General features: G+C 42.7%; 1 protein-coding gene across 26 annotated transcripts in view; it reads left to right on the top strand.

Annotated features, from left to right (window-relative positions):
• Window positions 1-421: 421 nt before the first annotated feature.
• Window positions 422-16,156, top strand: part of ESRRG (estrogen related receptor gamma) — a 368,929-nt gene continuing 353,194 nt past the window's right edge. For 9 of the 26 annotated variants that reach the window (XM_079328599.1, XM_079328603.1, XM_079328624.1 and 6 more), the window contains exon 1: window positions 435-558. Coding sequence is in view for 4 of the 26 variants with exons in the window: in XM_079328607.1 (XP_079184733.1) it covers window positions 9,883-9,980 (98 nt within the window). In the remaining 22 variants the exon portion in view is untranslated. Of the gene's footprint in view, window positions 559-3,986; window positions 4,022-9,732; window positions 9,981-16,156 lie in introns of those variants that run through there. The other 17 variants (XM_079328601.1, XM_079328613.1, XM_079328597.1 and 14 more) reach the window with 9 other exon arrangements.

Raw genomic sequence — 16,156 nt, 5'->3', positions numbered from 1 at the left:
TTCCTGTCCCGGCTTTTCGTTACTGCGCCTTAAAAAAAGCAAAAAATTAAAAAAAAAAAAAAAAATCCGCATGCGAAAGAAACGTGCACGTACCCGGTAACGAGCCCAGGAAAAACCCGGCCGCTTCCCCCTGCTCCTGCCAAGTTATCATTGGGAACACAGGCAGGCGCCGTGACGTCCCGGGTCAGGCCGAGTGCGGACCGGCGCTACCAAGGCGGCAGGGAGGCGCGGGGACGCCGCCGGGGCCGGGGCCGCGGAGAGCGGGGCCGCCGCCGCCCGCCCTTGGCCGCTGTCCGCCCGCCGGGCCGCGCCCGCCGCCGCCGCCGCCCCCCGCGCCCCCCGCGCCGCCGCCGCGGCGCCGCTCGGCCTCCCGCCCGCCGCTGGCTCCCCCCTCGCCGGCGGAGGTCGCGGGAGCCCAGTTAAAGGAGGCGTGTGTAAAGATTTTGCAATGTCCCTGCATGGTGTTGTAGACTTTCCTAGCAAAGAAACCGGCTTCGGCTTCTTTAAAATCCCCGACGACTCACCTGATTAACCTGCCTGCGGTTCTGAGCTGACCAGGTAAAGCGAGCCCCCGCACCCCGCACCCCCCGCACCCCCGCCAGCTGACATTGCATGGGGGGCATGTTTGTGCTTGGAGATGAGCCGCTGCCAGGAGCGCTCTACCCCCCCCACCCCCCCGCCCCATTCCACCTTCAGCCCTTGCCAATTGCACTTGCTCAGACTCATTCCCCCCCTAAAAATTCCAGCTTCGGAAAAAGCCGCACGACAGCACCGGCCACGCGGGGTTCAGTGGCTCTCGCCTCTCGGACAATTATTCAGAATTACTGGCCCGGGTGTGGGTGGGGGGGTGGGGGCAAGAAGGGAAAGAGAATGATTTTTTTGGCTGCTGACAGATCCTACTCCGCAGGTTTTGTCTGTGGTGTGTGTGTGTGTGTGTGTGTGTGTGTGTGTCCCTCCCGCCCAGGGTCAGGAGTGCCGGGAAAGTGACGAGGCTTTAGGCAGCAAGAGTTTAGGGCCGGGGTCCCGGGGTGGCTGCGGCAGCTGCGAGCGGAGCAGCGGGACCGGACTGTGCGAGCCGGTGCCGGGGCACGCGTGGCTGTGGCGGCGGCCGCCCGTGCCGCCCTGCCCCCCCGCCCGCCGTGCCCTCCCGGGAGCCCCGGAGTGTCCCGGCTGCGGCGCGGGGCGAGGCCGCCGGGGGGGCCCGTCCCCGTCCCTCCCCCGCCGCTCGCTCCTTCCTGAGCACTTGTGCGGGCGGCGGGAGCGGAGCAGGCCCTGGGGAGCCGGGCCCGGCGGGCGGGGGTCGGGGCGCTGCGCTCCGGGCGGCAGCGGCGGCGGGGCCGCCCCACGCGGGACGCGCTCGGCGCCGGTGCCGGGACCCGCGGGCGGACGCGCGCACACAAAGGCGCGGGGCCGCGCGCTCCCGGGATCAGCAGGGGCGACGGAAAGTGTGCAAAGTCCACGCACTGCCCGCTCCTCCTGGCACTTGGCCCTCCCAGCGCCGGCCGTGGGGAGGAGGGGGCGTTTGGGGAAGATCCTGCCTGTGGGGTCTGAGTGTGACCTGGCGGTGAGGAATTTTTTCCCTTTTGTATTTTTTAAAATTTATTTTATTTTTTATTTTCCACTGCTCATTAATGCCATGAAGGCATGACTGGTCTGGAGGTACATTTTGAAGTGCTGCAGGGGATGCACTCCGTGTACTGGTTCTAGTTAATATGTTTTTCGTGATCCCTGAGAAGAGAGGACTGTATTTAAGAGATGACTAAATAATGGGGGAGGCAAGTAAAAATGAGTAGAATATAAAGGAGACAAAAATGAAGGTGAATTGGTAGTGTGGGAAGGCAAGCACTGAGCAGCTTGGGTTTCTCTCCTTTAATTCTCCCCCTCCTCTATACTGTACCCCTGTCCTATTGCCCGCACTCCCTGGAATCCTGTCTTTTCATGCTATTAAGGCTAACAGTAAACATAACACCACAGAAAAACAGATACCAGCCCCCCCTTCAACCTATCACTGTCTGTGACTGGGAGGGAAATCCAAGTGCCCTTTGTATAAACCCACCAAAGTTTTAGGCATTTGTTCACTACCCTGTTTTAAAATACAAAGTATAAAACTTGCTTGATACATTTCATTGTTACTTTCCTGTTTTATTTCAGAGGACAAAATGTTCTAGTGTAGCATGCCTACCCTCACTTTCAGAATGGGAGTAGTTTACAATATAACCTACATTAGATTATACATGCTGCGTGCATTGCATTTCCACTGGAAATTGTCAAAGACTTAGAATGACGAAGCGACTCGTGGTTATGATCTTCCTTGTCTTGGGAGCATCAAGCTAGCTGGGATTCAGTGTGCTGGGGAGGGGGCTCCGTGGTGTGAGGTGTTTCATCTCTGTACAGGAATCTGGCAGGTCTCCTTTTAAAGGACTTTAAAAATGTGCCGGGGGCAGGAGAAGGTAAACACGACATTCAGCGTGTTCATTATCAAAATAAGGAAAACAAATCGATTGCATTAACTGTCTGTGCAGTATCACAGTTATTCCACAGTATTTTGTCAGAAATTAAAAGGTTACCACTAGAGTACTATATCCATATCTCCAGCCTGGCACCACTTATTACTGCAATGGTATTTCAATATTAAGTGATCTTAGAGATATTTCGTCTTTCATTTTGAATCCCGAATTTGAATCAGCATTAGGATGTCAGGGCTGTGAGATAAGGTATAACAAACTAAGTAGACAGCTGAAGGGCTCCTGGTGAAGGTGTTGCTGAGAAGGATATCTTGGGCCGTTCGCAGTAACCTTGTTTACAGGGACATTTCAATTGCAACCTGAATTTCAGCGAGAGGCTGCCTGGACTAATGCCTGCCTGTCTGAAACCCATCACGAGTGTCTTTTGCACTCTAAACCTTCTCTCTGCCTTCCTTGCATAATTGTAAAAAGTTTTCTGGAAGGTTAGGATGATTTTCTGATATGAAAATTAAGATGTTTTCCTAAGAGGAACACTGCTCTTTGAACTCATGTACATTAGCAACAAAGTATTCATGAGGTTTGATTTTTTTTTTGGTTCTCTGATGTGTCAGGATCAGTAGTTGCACCAGTCTTTTTAACTTCACGAATATGGCTTTGATTTATTATATTTTAGCCTCGGTGGTTTCAAACGTATTTTGCAGCACAAGAACTCGGTTCGAGTCAGAATGTCAAAAAGAGGCATATAGTAACAAGGAACAGTTTTGTAGTGATCTGCTAATTTTTTGTTTTCTTTTCCTAAAGCTGTTCCAGGAAAAATCACGTGAATTTAGCGAGTGGGTGCTAAATGCCAGCAGCCACATTGATGAAGAAAAATGCTGTTGAAATACTTTGGAATAATAAATAGGATATGTAATGGTCAACCACAAGATAAACATTTTACACGGTGTTTTTATGGCTCTAAATTGGCTGCATTGTAAACCAAGCTCACTGCTCTATTAAGTCATCAGAGTTTTCAATTATTTAAGATTTTCAGTCAGGCCATCTAATACAGCCTTCATCATCCCCATCAGAAAATTATGCATAAGGTTGTAATTTCTTGTTGTTGCTATGTGAGTGCTTTGTTGTGGATGGGGGTTTTAATTTTGACTTATCAGGGCAAATATTACAAAGCACACACACAGGAAAAGAATTATATGGAAATAGCCCCAGTGCTATGAAATGGGGATAGTTACAGTACTGAAATGTACCTAATACAATTTGAGATCCACTCACTAAGAAACCTTGACAGTATCTGCCTTGCAGGTACCGTGCATTTGGAAATACTATATCTCCATTTAAATGCAGATCTTCAGTTTTCTCCAGGGGGCAGTTGGTGAATCTTTCGATTGAACCACCGGTACTAGAAAAACTAACTGAAGATTTACCCATGAACAAGAGACCCTTTCAAGTCTGCTTTTTTGAAATAATGATTATAAAATTTCCTAATATTGCAATTTTATATTGATTTTGAGGCCTTTTCAGAAGTGACAGAGAAGGAATAGTGCCTTTTACTCAAGGTAGGCCAATGTCTGCACGCTTGTTTAGCAATCCTAACAGAAATAACTGCTACAAATAACTTCTTTGTTTTTACATGGGTATTGTGTTTGCATGTGAGTTTTGTCAAATGGACAGAGCAGTCTTGCTTTGATTTTGACCTAGATTCCTCCTGGTTATTCCAATACAGCTAGTACCTGCTTATTTCCCACTGTGAAAATAGGAGAACAACTGTTGATGCTATCTTGCTGGGGCTGCATGGGCAGTAGGCACGCATGTCCAGTCCTCTCCCCTCCTCCTCCCTGGCTTCCTTAGTAATGGATAAAAATGGATAAAAGCACTGGGGGCCAAAGAGGGTGAAAGCCTGTATTTCCCCTCCTGTGAATTTTCATTCTTGGAGGGTTTGATTCAAATAAAATGGGGAGTGGGGGGAGGCGGGGAGAGAAGAGTAGAAGGAGTGAATTTATGTCCATCTCCCTATTTGACATACAAATTTTGCACACTTACAGAGATGAACAGGGCCATAAAACAAGTCACACATCCACTTTATTTCATATCTGCTGGAAATTCAGTGTCAGCAGGTGCCAATCCTCCTTAGAGGGGCTTGTACCATCTAGTTTCTAGTTCAGTTTCTATATTGTTTGTCAGGTCTTTAGTTTTCAGTGTAATCCAAGGATCAAATTAAATGCCCAGGACACAGGGAGTGGCAGCTCCCTGTTTGGGATGCAGGCAGCACAAACTACCTGAAGCAGAAGGCAGTAGGTCCTGATCTTTTCTGTGCTGGGGGTGGTCCATGCACTCACTCCATGCATTCCTGTCTGCTGCTGTCTTCCCACTGTGGGCAAGGGTGCTGCCTGGGGATACTGTCCCTGTTCCTGTGCCAGAGCCATGAGACTCTGGAAATACCATCCATGTTATGCTTACCTGTTAATGGCATATCACCCACTGCCCTCAATACCCCCAGAGAAAATGTGCACTTCAGCCTCTGTGTGGAGTTCAGGCAGATCTGCAAAGTCCAATCTTACATGCACCAGCATTAATGGCAGAGCTCCCATTCAGCTTAATTGATATTCCTATAAACATCTGCAGGTTTCTGTTTCTAGTGGAGGCTACAGCTGGGTGGACTTCTTAAAGGGATGTTTTGCATATTGAGGTTGAAAGGGAAGTCGAGCCTGATACATTAACTTATCATCTGTGTCATTCTCTTGACATCATTTGGATTACTACAAGCATAAATGACAAGGAGATTAGGTGCAAGATCTTCACACACACATCCTTTTTTTAGCATGTTGATCAGTGGAGATGTTACTTCTCTGAAAACCTTGTTCTAAGTCAAGTCCAGGCAAGCACAAACCTGTGCATGCATATACAAGTGGAGCAAGGCCTATCCTTTATAATGCATTTTTCCCCTTTAATATCTAGGCAAGATCTCTTATTATAACTCGACCATTAGGGGAAAGAAAATGAAACTTTTCTCAAACAGCTTTTCTGTTGGGGAATCTAGTGGCAGTTGCTTTGAAGCATGTGTAATTGATTATCATACATTTATTTTAAAAAGGAGACATAACAAGGAATCTAACATGATGTTTTGGAATATATCTTCTCCCCGCAATGTTCTTGAGGGAAATGTAAGGTTGCAGGCATCATTTCATGCCCTGTATGTTTTTGAACATAAATCAAAGAAATTGTTGGAGAGTTATAGATGTTCATAGCAACTGTAGCTATAATAAACACATGCAGTATATATTTTCCAAGCTATTTTGTATGGGTGAAAAGCCGAAGCTGGCGTTTTGTACGAACAATTCAGCTTAATCACTGAAAATTTATTTCCTTGTTAGGGTGGTTTACCAGTGTAGCATGAAGTTGTACACCTTCGTTTAAGTTCATCTGGTTATGAAGGCTCAGTTAAAATTGGAAAAGAATTTAAATTGGATCTAGATACCTTGAATGAATTATTCCCAACGTCAAATTTATCATGATGCCTCCATGGTGATATTTACATCTATATTATCACCTCTATTGGTTTCAACACATGCTGGATACTTTAGAGAGCAAATAAAAGGTAAGAACAGTGTGAAAACCCAAACAATTTTAATTGTACTTATAGCACAAAATACGAGCATATTTAATACAATGGGACAGAAAATCTTGAATCACTGAATAGTGCAGAGCATCTAATGGAAACAGCAAGTAGCTTAGGCATACAGAGTTCCTGATGATTGTATTAGTTTTGGTTTGAAGTCTTGATACATGAAAAGGGAAAAGCAATATTATGGGGGAGTTTCAATGAGAAGAATATAGCCACTCCTTTTGTGATGATGCAGAAGGTGTTCCATATATTGATTAGGATCCATGTGCCTTTAAAAGTTAAAAAGAAATCCAGTAGTCACAGTTACCCCATGTATATGGATAGATGAAGGAAAAGGACATATTCAGGCTCTGTGCAGGAATCAGGCAAGTCTAGATGAACAGTTTCAGGCTTAATACTTAAACAAAGTCCTATGTGTCTGAATAAAACAGGTAGGATATGTTTTTTGGAGTCTCTGTGTTCTGTTGGATTCTGAGATTGATAATTAAAACTGATACTGTTTACTGAAAATTTTGAGACTAGCTGAAAGGTGGGACTTTTTGTAAAGTGTCACTATGCTTCTGCTGGACTTTTGTTTCATTGCAGTTACCTCCAATTGTTTAAATTACAAGAGCCAGAAAACTCTTTTTAAATGAGAAAGTGTGTCTTTTATTATTTGATTGCTGGAAACAAAGTTTTAAAATCTAGAACAAATATTTATGTAAAAATTGAGATTTTGCTCTGGTTTAGTCATTTGTAGTATTAACTATAAGTGTCTTGATTATATGTTTGAATTTTAAGGCTGTCATGAATTAAACAAGCTTCTAAATTGTTACAAGTGACAGACATCAGGAAGACAGGGTATGGCCCATCCTGATTGCCTGTACTAGTTTGAACTTTGGAAGAGCAGCCAGTGGGGTTGGCTTCCAAGGGCCTCCCCTTCCACTGGGGATAGGAAGGATGGAGACTGGAGCTTCTAGCATCCTGTAAGTCAGGGTCAGCCTCCCCTTCATTTCTCTCCTAGCTCTTGCTCCCCATCCTCTCTGAACATATTTTTGCTGTCCTGCCTTAATAGCCAGACTACTTTACCCTGCCCTCTGAAGATTGGAAAATAGACTTTGAATTGTTTTACTATTCTCCTTGTTGGATGCAACGCTATGAAAACAAAATCAGAAAGGTCAGAAGAGGGAAGTCAAGGTGCTGGAGGTGGAGGTGTTGGGAAGACTGGGAGGAGAAAAATTTTGCAATTCCAGTTTGTCCCATGTTTGGGACCTGTGTATACTTTTACAAAAAATGGTAGCTGGAGAAGCTGTGTCCTTGGATCTGTATTGACCCAGCTGTGGCAAGGGGGCATGGTTACATAGGAGAGGAAAGGAGGAGTGGACTAAAACTTGGAGTGGATGCCCTCCAGCCTGGACAAGTGCCAGTGGGTCTGTGTGGGGTAGGACTGCTGGATAGCAGTATTCAGAAATCTCAGCTTTTCAGTGCTGACAGTTGGGTATTTAGAGGCTGTTGAGGAGGAAACTTCATTCACTGAAATTCCAGAGTGCTTCCACTAGGACAGTTTTGGTTTTTTTTAACTTGTCTTAAATTAGTGCCTTGAGTTTCACCTGGCAAAAATAACTTGTTTCGCTCTGTGCTGAATTTCCAACAGAAAGAAACCCCTCTTCTGCTATACTAGAGTCAAAAGGGACCAGGTGGACAAGTGCTGTGTGTGAGTTCTGTGCAGTGTGGGCAGCAGGCTGGGCACTGGAGCACAGAGAGCAGGCGGTTCAAGGTCACTCATGGCCCTTCGTATGGCACATCTGGGAGCAGGATGCACAGCTGTGAGCTTTAGTCCTTTACTTTTCCCCAGCCTGCAATCCCTTCCTCACAGCTTGAGCAACAGAGAAGCTGTGCTTTTGCAATGTGCATTAAGTATGCTGGTGTCAATTCAGGCAGGGAAGGTGAGGTGATGTGTCAGAGGTGACACAGGCAGGCCTTGAGCCCTGCCTCATAGCCAGGATTTTGAGTTGCTGCCTTGTAGTGTCCCTTGAGAAAGAGGAGCAAGACTAAACCTGCTGATGCCACCACACACTTTCATTTCTCTGGTGTGACACTGTCCAGGGGTGGGCAGGATCTTTCTCCCAAAGGGAGAAATGCATGTTGAATCAATATGGTTACCCTTCTGTAAATGGTGCCTGTTTTGAGCAAAAATTTTTTTGGATGTTTCACTGGCCAGATTTTACTTCTTCTTACTTTTTTTTTTTTTTTTTTTTATTTGAAGGGAGATGAGGACATGAACTGTGTCTCAGAAAATTGGGCCACAAGCCCTTACACTTGTTTGTGTTTGTGAATGAGTGTGTGCACACGTGTGCAACGTGCCTACACAGACTTGGATGTTGTGTATGCACAGGATCTCAATTATTTTACTGTTTGAATCACAGAGCATGTTGTCTTGATGTACTGTCAGTTTTGGTTTCTGCCCTTTGGAATAAAGTTCAAAATATTAAAGAAATAACACGCAATATACTAGTAGCTAGAATAGTCATAGTGCCTGAGGGGGAAAAAAGGGTGGTGATCAGCCTGTTTTACAAATGCCCAGGAAAAACCCCTCAACTCCTCCTAACCAAATTTTGCAATGGTGCACTTTTAAAAGGGATTCTTTTAAATTTTGTTTCTGAGGTTTTCTGAGCATGCAAGCTCTACGGTCATGCTCTGACTGAGTGCCAAGGGAATGTGTGGTCCCAGTTGCTCTTGGGGGAATCACCCTGGGCTAAATGGTGAAACAACTACATCTGAATTAATTATTGATAATTCTTTAACATCAAATGTGAGGCTGTATTGCCTGCATTTGGAGTATTGTTTCCCATTTAAGAGCGAAATAGTTCTAGCAGATATATTATTTTTAAATATTGCTTTTCTGGTCTTACTAGTTTGCTTGGACAGCAGTAAAAGCTGCAGAAGCTGGTGCAGGTTCTGTCCATCCCTGGTTTGGTTCTGCAGGGCCAAGGCAGGAGCTAAGGATGCACTAACAGATATTTAGAGCCACACTGAAACTTTGGCCAGAATACCTAACTTTGCAGATTTTGGAATGTTGTGCTCCATGGTTTTAGTCCAACAGGGACCAGGCTAGATCTGACTCGAGATAAAATACTAAATGAAAAGAATGAACCATCTCCCACTCCTGAAATCTTTTGATTTGTACTCTGCATCAGGAAAAAAAAAAACCACTGAGCAGTGCGTGACTGATGCAGGGCAGGCTCAGGATTAATTTAGGATAAACAGGATGCCTGTTGCACTTAATTTAGGAATTCTAAGGCAGAAAATGCCTTTGAGTGCGGCTAACAGCTTCTCATCTGCAAATGCCACAATGAAGACAAAGCAAAAGATATTGTGGCGAATTCTGCAGTTCACAGTCCTGACACAGTCAGATCCTCCTATTACAGTGAGGGAGACTTCTGCTTGTATCACGGCTGCCTGGGATGCAGGATTTCAGAGTGGCATTAATAACAATTATACAGTATATATACAATTTAAAAAGTCCTGCAGGACATGCAGCAAACACCGGTGGTTTGAACTGGTGAAGTTGTCAAAGGTTGCTTTGCTCTCCAGAGCCTGGCAGTAGCTCCTCTGAAATGTGATGCCATTGGTTTTCAGCAAAGGTTTCTTTCTGCAGGGCTGCAAACAGAGATCAGCTGCTACTGTGTATACACAACTAGGGAGCAAATCAAGCAGCACATTTAAGCAGCCTTTTTAACCCTGAGACTTTCCAAGATTTCTTCTTCATGCAGGAAGTTTCCTTTTTATTGTCAGCTGTAGCACTTTGCTCATGTAATGAGATCAGAGCTAGGATCACTGCTGCACAGTAGAAAGACTTCCTTAAGACATTTGTCCTTGAAACTGCACCAAACTCTTGGAAGAACCCAGAACCTGTAAGTATGTATCGTATAGGCAACAATAGCACGGTGCAAAGCTGCAATCAACCATTATACGATATCCGATTAGCAGGGCAGGAGGGATTTCTTTTTTCGGATGTTATGTTACATTCATTTTCAATTTGTTCTAAGGAAACAAATCAATTCGGGCTTCTGATACAGTGACTTTGCAGTAGATGAGCTAGTAGTAATATGTTTGATTTAACTATTTGTTGCTGTCACGTAGCTTGTGGGACAAATATTGTAGCCATCAAACTGTAAAGAACTTTTCTTATGTTTTTTAGGCATTTTTAAAGGATTTGGGGGTCCATCTTGCAAATAAGTTTCTGCTTTGCTCTTTGATTTTGGCAACCCCACCCTACGCTAAACTATAAATAACAAGGCAAACGGAATTAGTCCGTATTGTTCTTAGGTGGCAATAAAATATATTTGTTTGCAGGCTTAATTTAGTCGTTAACAATGTTGCTCTGTTTGGGGTGTTTTTTGTCTTAATTGGATTCTACTCAAGGCTGTCTATTTTGTGTTTTACTATCTTGTCTGTGTCTGTTTAAGTTACTTTGCCGGGACTGCAGTCTGGTTAAACCTGTATTTAAGCACTATTTATATTCTGAGCACATTTCTGGTGAAATAAGTGTTTGAGATTTTTATTTTTTTTAAAGCCCTGAACAGTATAGTTGTATTAGCAGTGAGCGCCAGAGGAGGCACAACATGGATGAATGTCAGACATAGACCTCATAACCCAAGTCTTCCCTGTACTAAGTCTGACCCAAACGTGCCCACTTTGGCAACTGCAACTAATAAATGCCTTGAGCTCCCTTTCAATAAATTTTTCATACACAGTGATACTTCTGTTTATCAGATTAATTTCTCCCAGGTTAGCCTGATTGATAGCTGGATTGTGGTTTCTTAAGAGCTTTCTCCATGAAACCCCACTGAAGAGCTGCATTCCATTTAACCAGTGAATGTAAAAACTGGTAACCATGGATTCAGCCACCACTAACTGTCGAGAGCAATGACTTGTTGTAAACAATACAAATGAGCCAGGATAGCAGAAGCAACCAGACATGAAATTATTTTAATAGAAATTACGGTAAAGGTCATGTGATACTGTATTGGCTTGAATTCAGTGTTAAAGGGAAAGTATTTCGGTTTTCAGGTTTGATTTAAATGCACATCTCCACTGGCTTCATGTCTGTGTAAGACCTCCAGAAGGGCAAATGAAACAGTTCTTTGGAAAAGCCTCTGCTTAATTGTACATTGTGACTTAGGCCCTGATCCTGAAAGTGTAGGAATAGCTACACTATGTGAGTAATCAGTGGGATTATTTCATACTAAAACATAAGTGTGTTTGTAGGATTCAGACCTTGTAAGATAAGTTATTAAGAAAAAAATATATTCTAAGGAAATAATAACTTGTCACTAAAGGTAAATAATGGAAATGCAGGTTTTACTGGTGGTGTGTGGTTTGACTGGAGATTTTTGTTTGCTTGTTTCAATAACATGAAAAGAAGTTATATTTATCCCTTTGTTTTTAAATGTTATGACTTTAATTTCTCTTCAATGTGCCTCAAATCCTTTTCCTAATTCATAGCCGCTCTTTTGGAAAACTGGTAAACCATGGTGTCAGCTATTATAATATAGCATGATGATAGGCACATGCAGATCGCATGAGCAGTCGTGTGTCTTGTCTCAGGAATTTCCATCCCTACAAAATCTTTGCTGACTCCCAGCTGTCACATGGCTGTCACTCACAAATTCTAACCATAACCAAATCCTCCTTGCCTGGGCATGCGCTCACCAAACCTCTCTCTGTACCCGCAGACACAGGCACCAATGCCCCTGCTTAAGCACTTTCTCTGCATAAATGGGTCTCTCCCCCAAGCCTGCTGCATTCCACTAATGTTGTTCCCTTGATTTTTTTCCTGGGTGCTACTTCCTTGATGTGCCTGTCCTTTGTAAGGAGGAACCTGGAATAGGAATAGTAACTAGGAAGAAATGCGAGCAAAATTAACTTTGTGCGTTATTTAATATAACATTTCAAATTTGTGTGAATTTAAATTCACAACTTTTATGGCCCCCAAAACTTCTTCATGAAAATTAACCCTTACTGTTCTGTAGACAGAATACTTTTATGTTGCAGTGTATTAACTTACTGTTTTGTGCATTTACATTTTGTGACATTTATATAATTTGGAAAACTTATATTGTGAGAGTCCTAGGCTGGGACTTTGGTTATTTTTATTTTTCTAGGTTATTTCTATATTTCACTCGTGTCACATACATCTATGTTGTTTTACTGGTAATTCTGATGTATGTATTTTTCAACCAGAAGTATTTCAAACAAATCTCATCAGTCTCTTACAGCTGACCAGTCTCAGCCAAGCATGGGTTGCCACTAAAATGCATAGAGAGATACAGGACAAATCTTGCTTTTCCTATTCTGAGCTGCCTTGCCAGACCAGGGGGGCAATTGCTTGTGTGAGTCGGGAAGGTGAGATTTAGTTTATATGTATATTAACAGCAAGCAAAAATAGACTAACTTCTATTGAAATGAAATACTTTTGAGAAATAAAGGGAAAGCATTTAAACAGGAATATTGGGGGGGGGGGGGGGGGGGGGGGGGGCGCAGGGGAGAAATGCCAAATTACAAAATATTTTCTGTTTTTGAGTTTGTCAATGTTAAGTATTGGCATCCTCCTGTATATCAGACCTGTCAGTATATTCACATTTTAGCAAAAGGAAGGAGGTGGCTGGACAGGAAAGATACCAACTTGACTTTGCGTCTTTATCCTGGAAAGAATCCAGAACTGAAAGTAAAATGCAGGTGAAAGCACAGTGAGACTCCAGACCAAATCCCAAATAAATCAGGGAAACCACACTGGCCTCCTTACCATGAGCTGATTACAAAGCATCAGTAATTCCTTCACCCCCTGAAAACCAGATGGGGGCTTTATCAATCACTGAGCCTGCCAGAGGAAACCACCTTTCAGTCTGGAAGGGATCATGCAGTGCTCAGGAAGAAAGGAGTGCACCAAGACTCCATGGACTTCAGGGGCATGGGAGAATGGGCAGTTTTCCTCTGCCTAAAGTATCTTTGGCACTTTTAGGATCTGTGACATACATGTTTATTCTACTCTCCTGTATTTTGCATCAAATACTGATTTTGTAATGCAAAATTTACAGCAGTTAGTGAATGAGCTTCCGGAACTCTTTGCCCATCTGCAGATGATAGGAAGGACTGGGAAGCAGGTCCCTTTGTTTCTCCCATGGTTTATAAAGGCCATATGCTGGTTGGTGGGCAGCTGCAGGAGAATTTTCATTTGAAGCAGAGCTCTGGGAAGATGTATTTGAATCCCCAAAATGGAAACCTTAGTGTTTTAATCATAGAGGAATATCAGTGATTGCAGTCAGTTAAGTGTTGCAGTGCATACCTGGGATCTGGCAGAAATATTTGCCATTAAATAATTAATAATAATTAATTATATCTGGTTTGTAATAACAGTAATATAGAATAGTTACATTAAGTTGTATTTTACTGTTGTAATTCTATTCTACTCTTATGCCAAGATCACTTTTATCAATAAGAAAAGAAAATATCATATTCACAGTCCTTTCAACTAAATTCAAGGGGGGTAAGTACAGGCACCTTTACAAAGTTAAAAATGGATCTGTGATATAGAGATACAAGGTGTAGGGAATGTAGGATAAGCTGTTATTCACATCCACTCACACTTTACTTCAGGGTTGAGACAGCCAACAGCACTGCAGATAAGTGAGAAATAAATTGGTAACTTTTGCCAGATGGATTCCTGGCTATTAGAAACTGGACTGAAACTACTTAATTCCATGGAGCATGGCAAACTAGTTGGTCACTGAATAACAGAATATTGTTCTTTGAATTATTAACTCTTTGTAAACATTACAAAGTTTTATAAATTTCTCCTCATTTCTAGTTGTACCCCTTAGCTGGTGTGGGTGGGTGAAGTGGTTTTTTTTGAGGACTTCTGTAGTCATTTTGTCTTTTGAACATTTCCAAATGTGCTTCTTCCCATGAGCTATTGAAGACCCATGATTTATGAGTTATAATGTTCTCCAGGTCAGCATAACTGTCGTAGGGTCTAAAGACAGGACTGTGATCTCTATCAGCTGCATTAACTTTCCATTAACTTTCTGTGACTAGAACACGTCTTTGATTATTCTGCATTATTCCTTTGTACAAAATAAGGTCGTTCTCTGTGTAGTTTAGTTTTAGCAGAACCAGACTGTCACTGACCATCAGCTTTTGCATGCATAGACTCTCTCCTTCCTGGCAAGGCTTTAGGCCCAGATCCACAAAAGGATTAGATGCCTTAAGTGGGACTTAAGTGGGATTTAGGCATTGAAAGCCCAAACTGAGATCCTCAATATCCCCACTGAACTGCCACCTAACCTTAGAAGTTGCCTAACCTGTGTGAGTGCCTACGTTTTCAATATCCAGCTTTCCCAGGTGGCCAAAGATCTGCTTTGGATGTTCTCAAGCACTTCCATCCTGACAAGGTTGAGCCTCTCTGCTCCCATCTTTCCCCTCCCTCCCAGTGGACTTCAGAAAGTGCAAACTCTTGTTGAAATATGGTGGATTTCTCTGTGTGATATCTCTCACTTTCTTCAAATGTGTCCTTGAAGGAAAGGACCCTCCAGCAGGTTTCTTTCAGGAGCAGCCTGGGAACCTTAAAAAAGGTATCAAAACTAAAATATTTTATGTCTGCTTAAAAAATGGAGGTCCTAAAGATGAAGTGGGGCTCCATATGAGTGTGGCCTTGACCTCCTCCTGCTGGTAGCATTGGATTGTTCTTGCTCAGCCATGGCAGCTCCTGAGGTGGGTGGCACAGGAGGCACAGCAGTGACTAGCAGGGCTGAGGGCTCCATGGCACAGGCACAGCACCTGGAAGCTGGGTGCTGGGATGTGAAATTAGCATTGCTCCCAGAGGTTTTCTTGGAGAATCCAGCCCCTGGTGTTTTGTAACAGTGTTTGGAGGAAGAGCTCTTGTCTGCAAGTCGCTTAGGGTTTCACCTGACTGTGATACATGGTGGATATTTTGTTTTTTGAAAGCCAGACTTATTGGGGTGTTCTATGTGCACACCCAGAAATAATAACCACTTTTTTTAGGGCTTCAGTCCTCGAGCATTTCTGTAGCTGTGGCAGGATTGATAGCTGTCTCACTCTGCAGAGGCCAAAGCAAATGTCTTGTTAGTAGCAGAGTAAGTGGTCCTGTGCCATCACTTATTTCTCAGCTGTACTCATGCCATTTCATGTGTTCTCAGCCATGTCTATTGTTTGTTTAAATCCTGCTCAGTTCCTTGATTTATCAGTTTTCTGTAGACTTTTGTTCGAATAGTCCCAAATGCTTTCATATAGATGCATCCTTATCAGCAAATAGTCTCTCATCAATGGCTTTAACTCTTTCACATAACTCTGCATATGTCCACTTTGACTTTCTCTTCTTTAAAATACTAATGTTTTTGTAATGGGGACAATATTTAGAAAATATCTTAGAATTTCTTCTGAATCATTCTGTATTTTTGTGACAAAATACCTTTTATGCACATTATTAGATAGGAATATTTTTCTTTTTCTCTTCTCTTATTTCCACCTTTTTTTCTTTTTTTTCCCTGAGAGAGAGAATTCTTCTCAGGGAATCCCTAGTTTTTTAGTTCATCAAAGATAGCCAGACTGCATGCAATCTTATTTCTTACTGCTTTTGATTTATGGACCTGTGTACAGTCCTGAAAACAGAAATACAGAATGTAGAACATATTGGTATAGAAGTATAGCCTAAAAATTATAAAAACACAAAAAAAGATATATTTGCAAATGTAGAAACTGCAATTATGAAAAGCCTTTTATGCAATGAATAAACTTAACATCTAATAACAAGTGCAGTGTGTGTTTCTTAAAAAGCCTAGAAGTGTTTATATACAGGTAGGTAAATTTGTATGACTGTCTATGACAATGATACCTTAATAGCTAAGGATATTATTCATGTATTTTTAAAACTGATACACAGAGATCTGTTATTTTAATGGAGAGTATATGTTGTAAATTAACTTGTAACTTTCAATCCTCTCACTTTGTGTTTTCAGAAAAGCATGCTTGAATTATTATATATTTATTGTGGCATTTTCATGCACCCAAA

This window comes from Erithacus rubecula (assembly GCF_903797595.1).
Source record: "Erithacus rubecula genome assembly, chromosome: 2".
Classification (NCBI taxonomy): domain Eukaryota; kingdom Metazoa; phylum Chordata; class Aves; order Passeriformes; family Muscicapidae; genus Erithacus; species Erithacus rubecula.
This window is presented reverse-complemented; position numbering and strand designations above follow the sequence as displayed.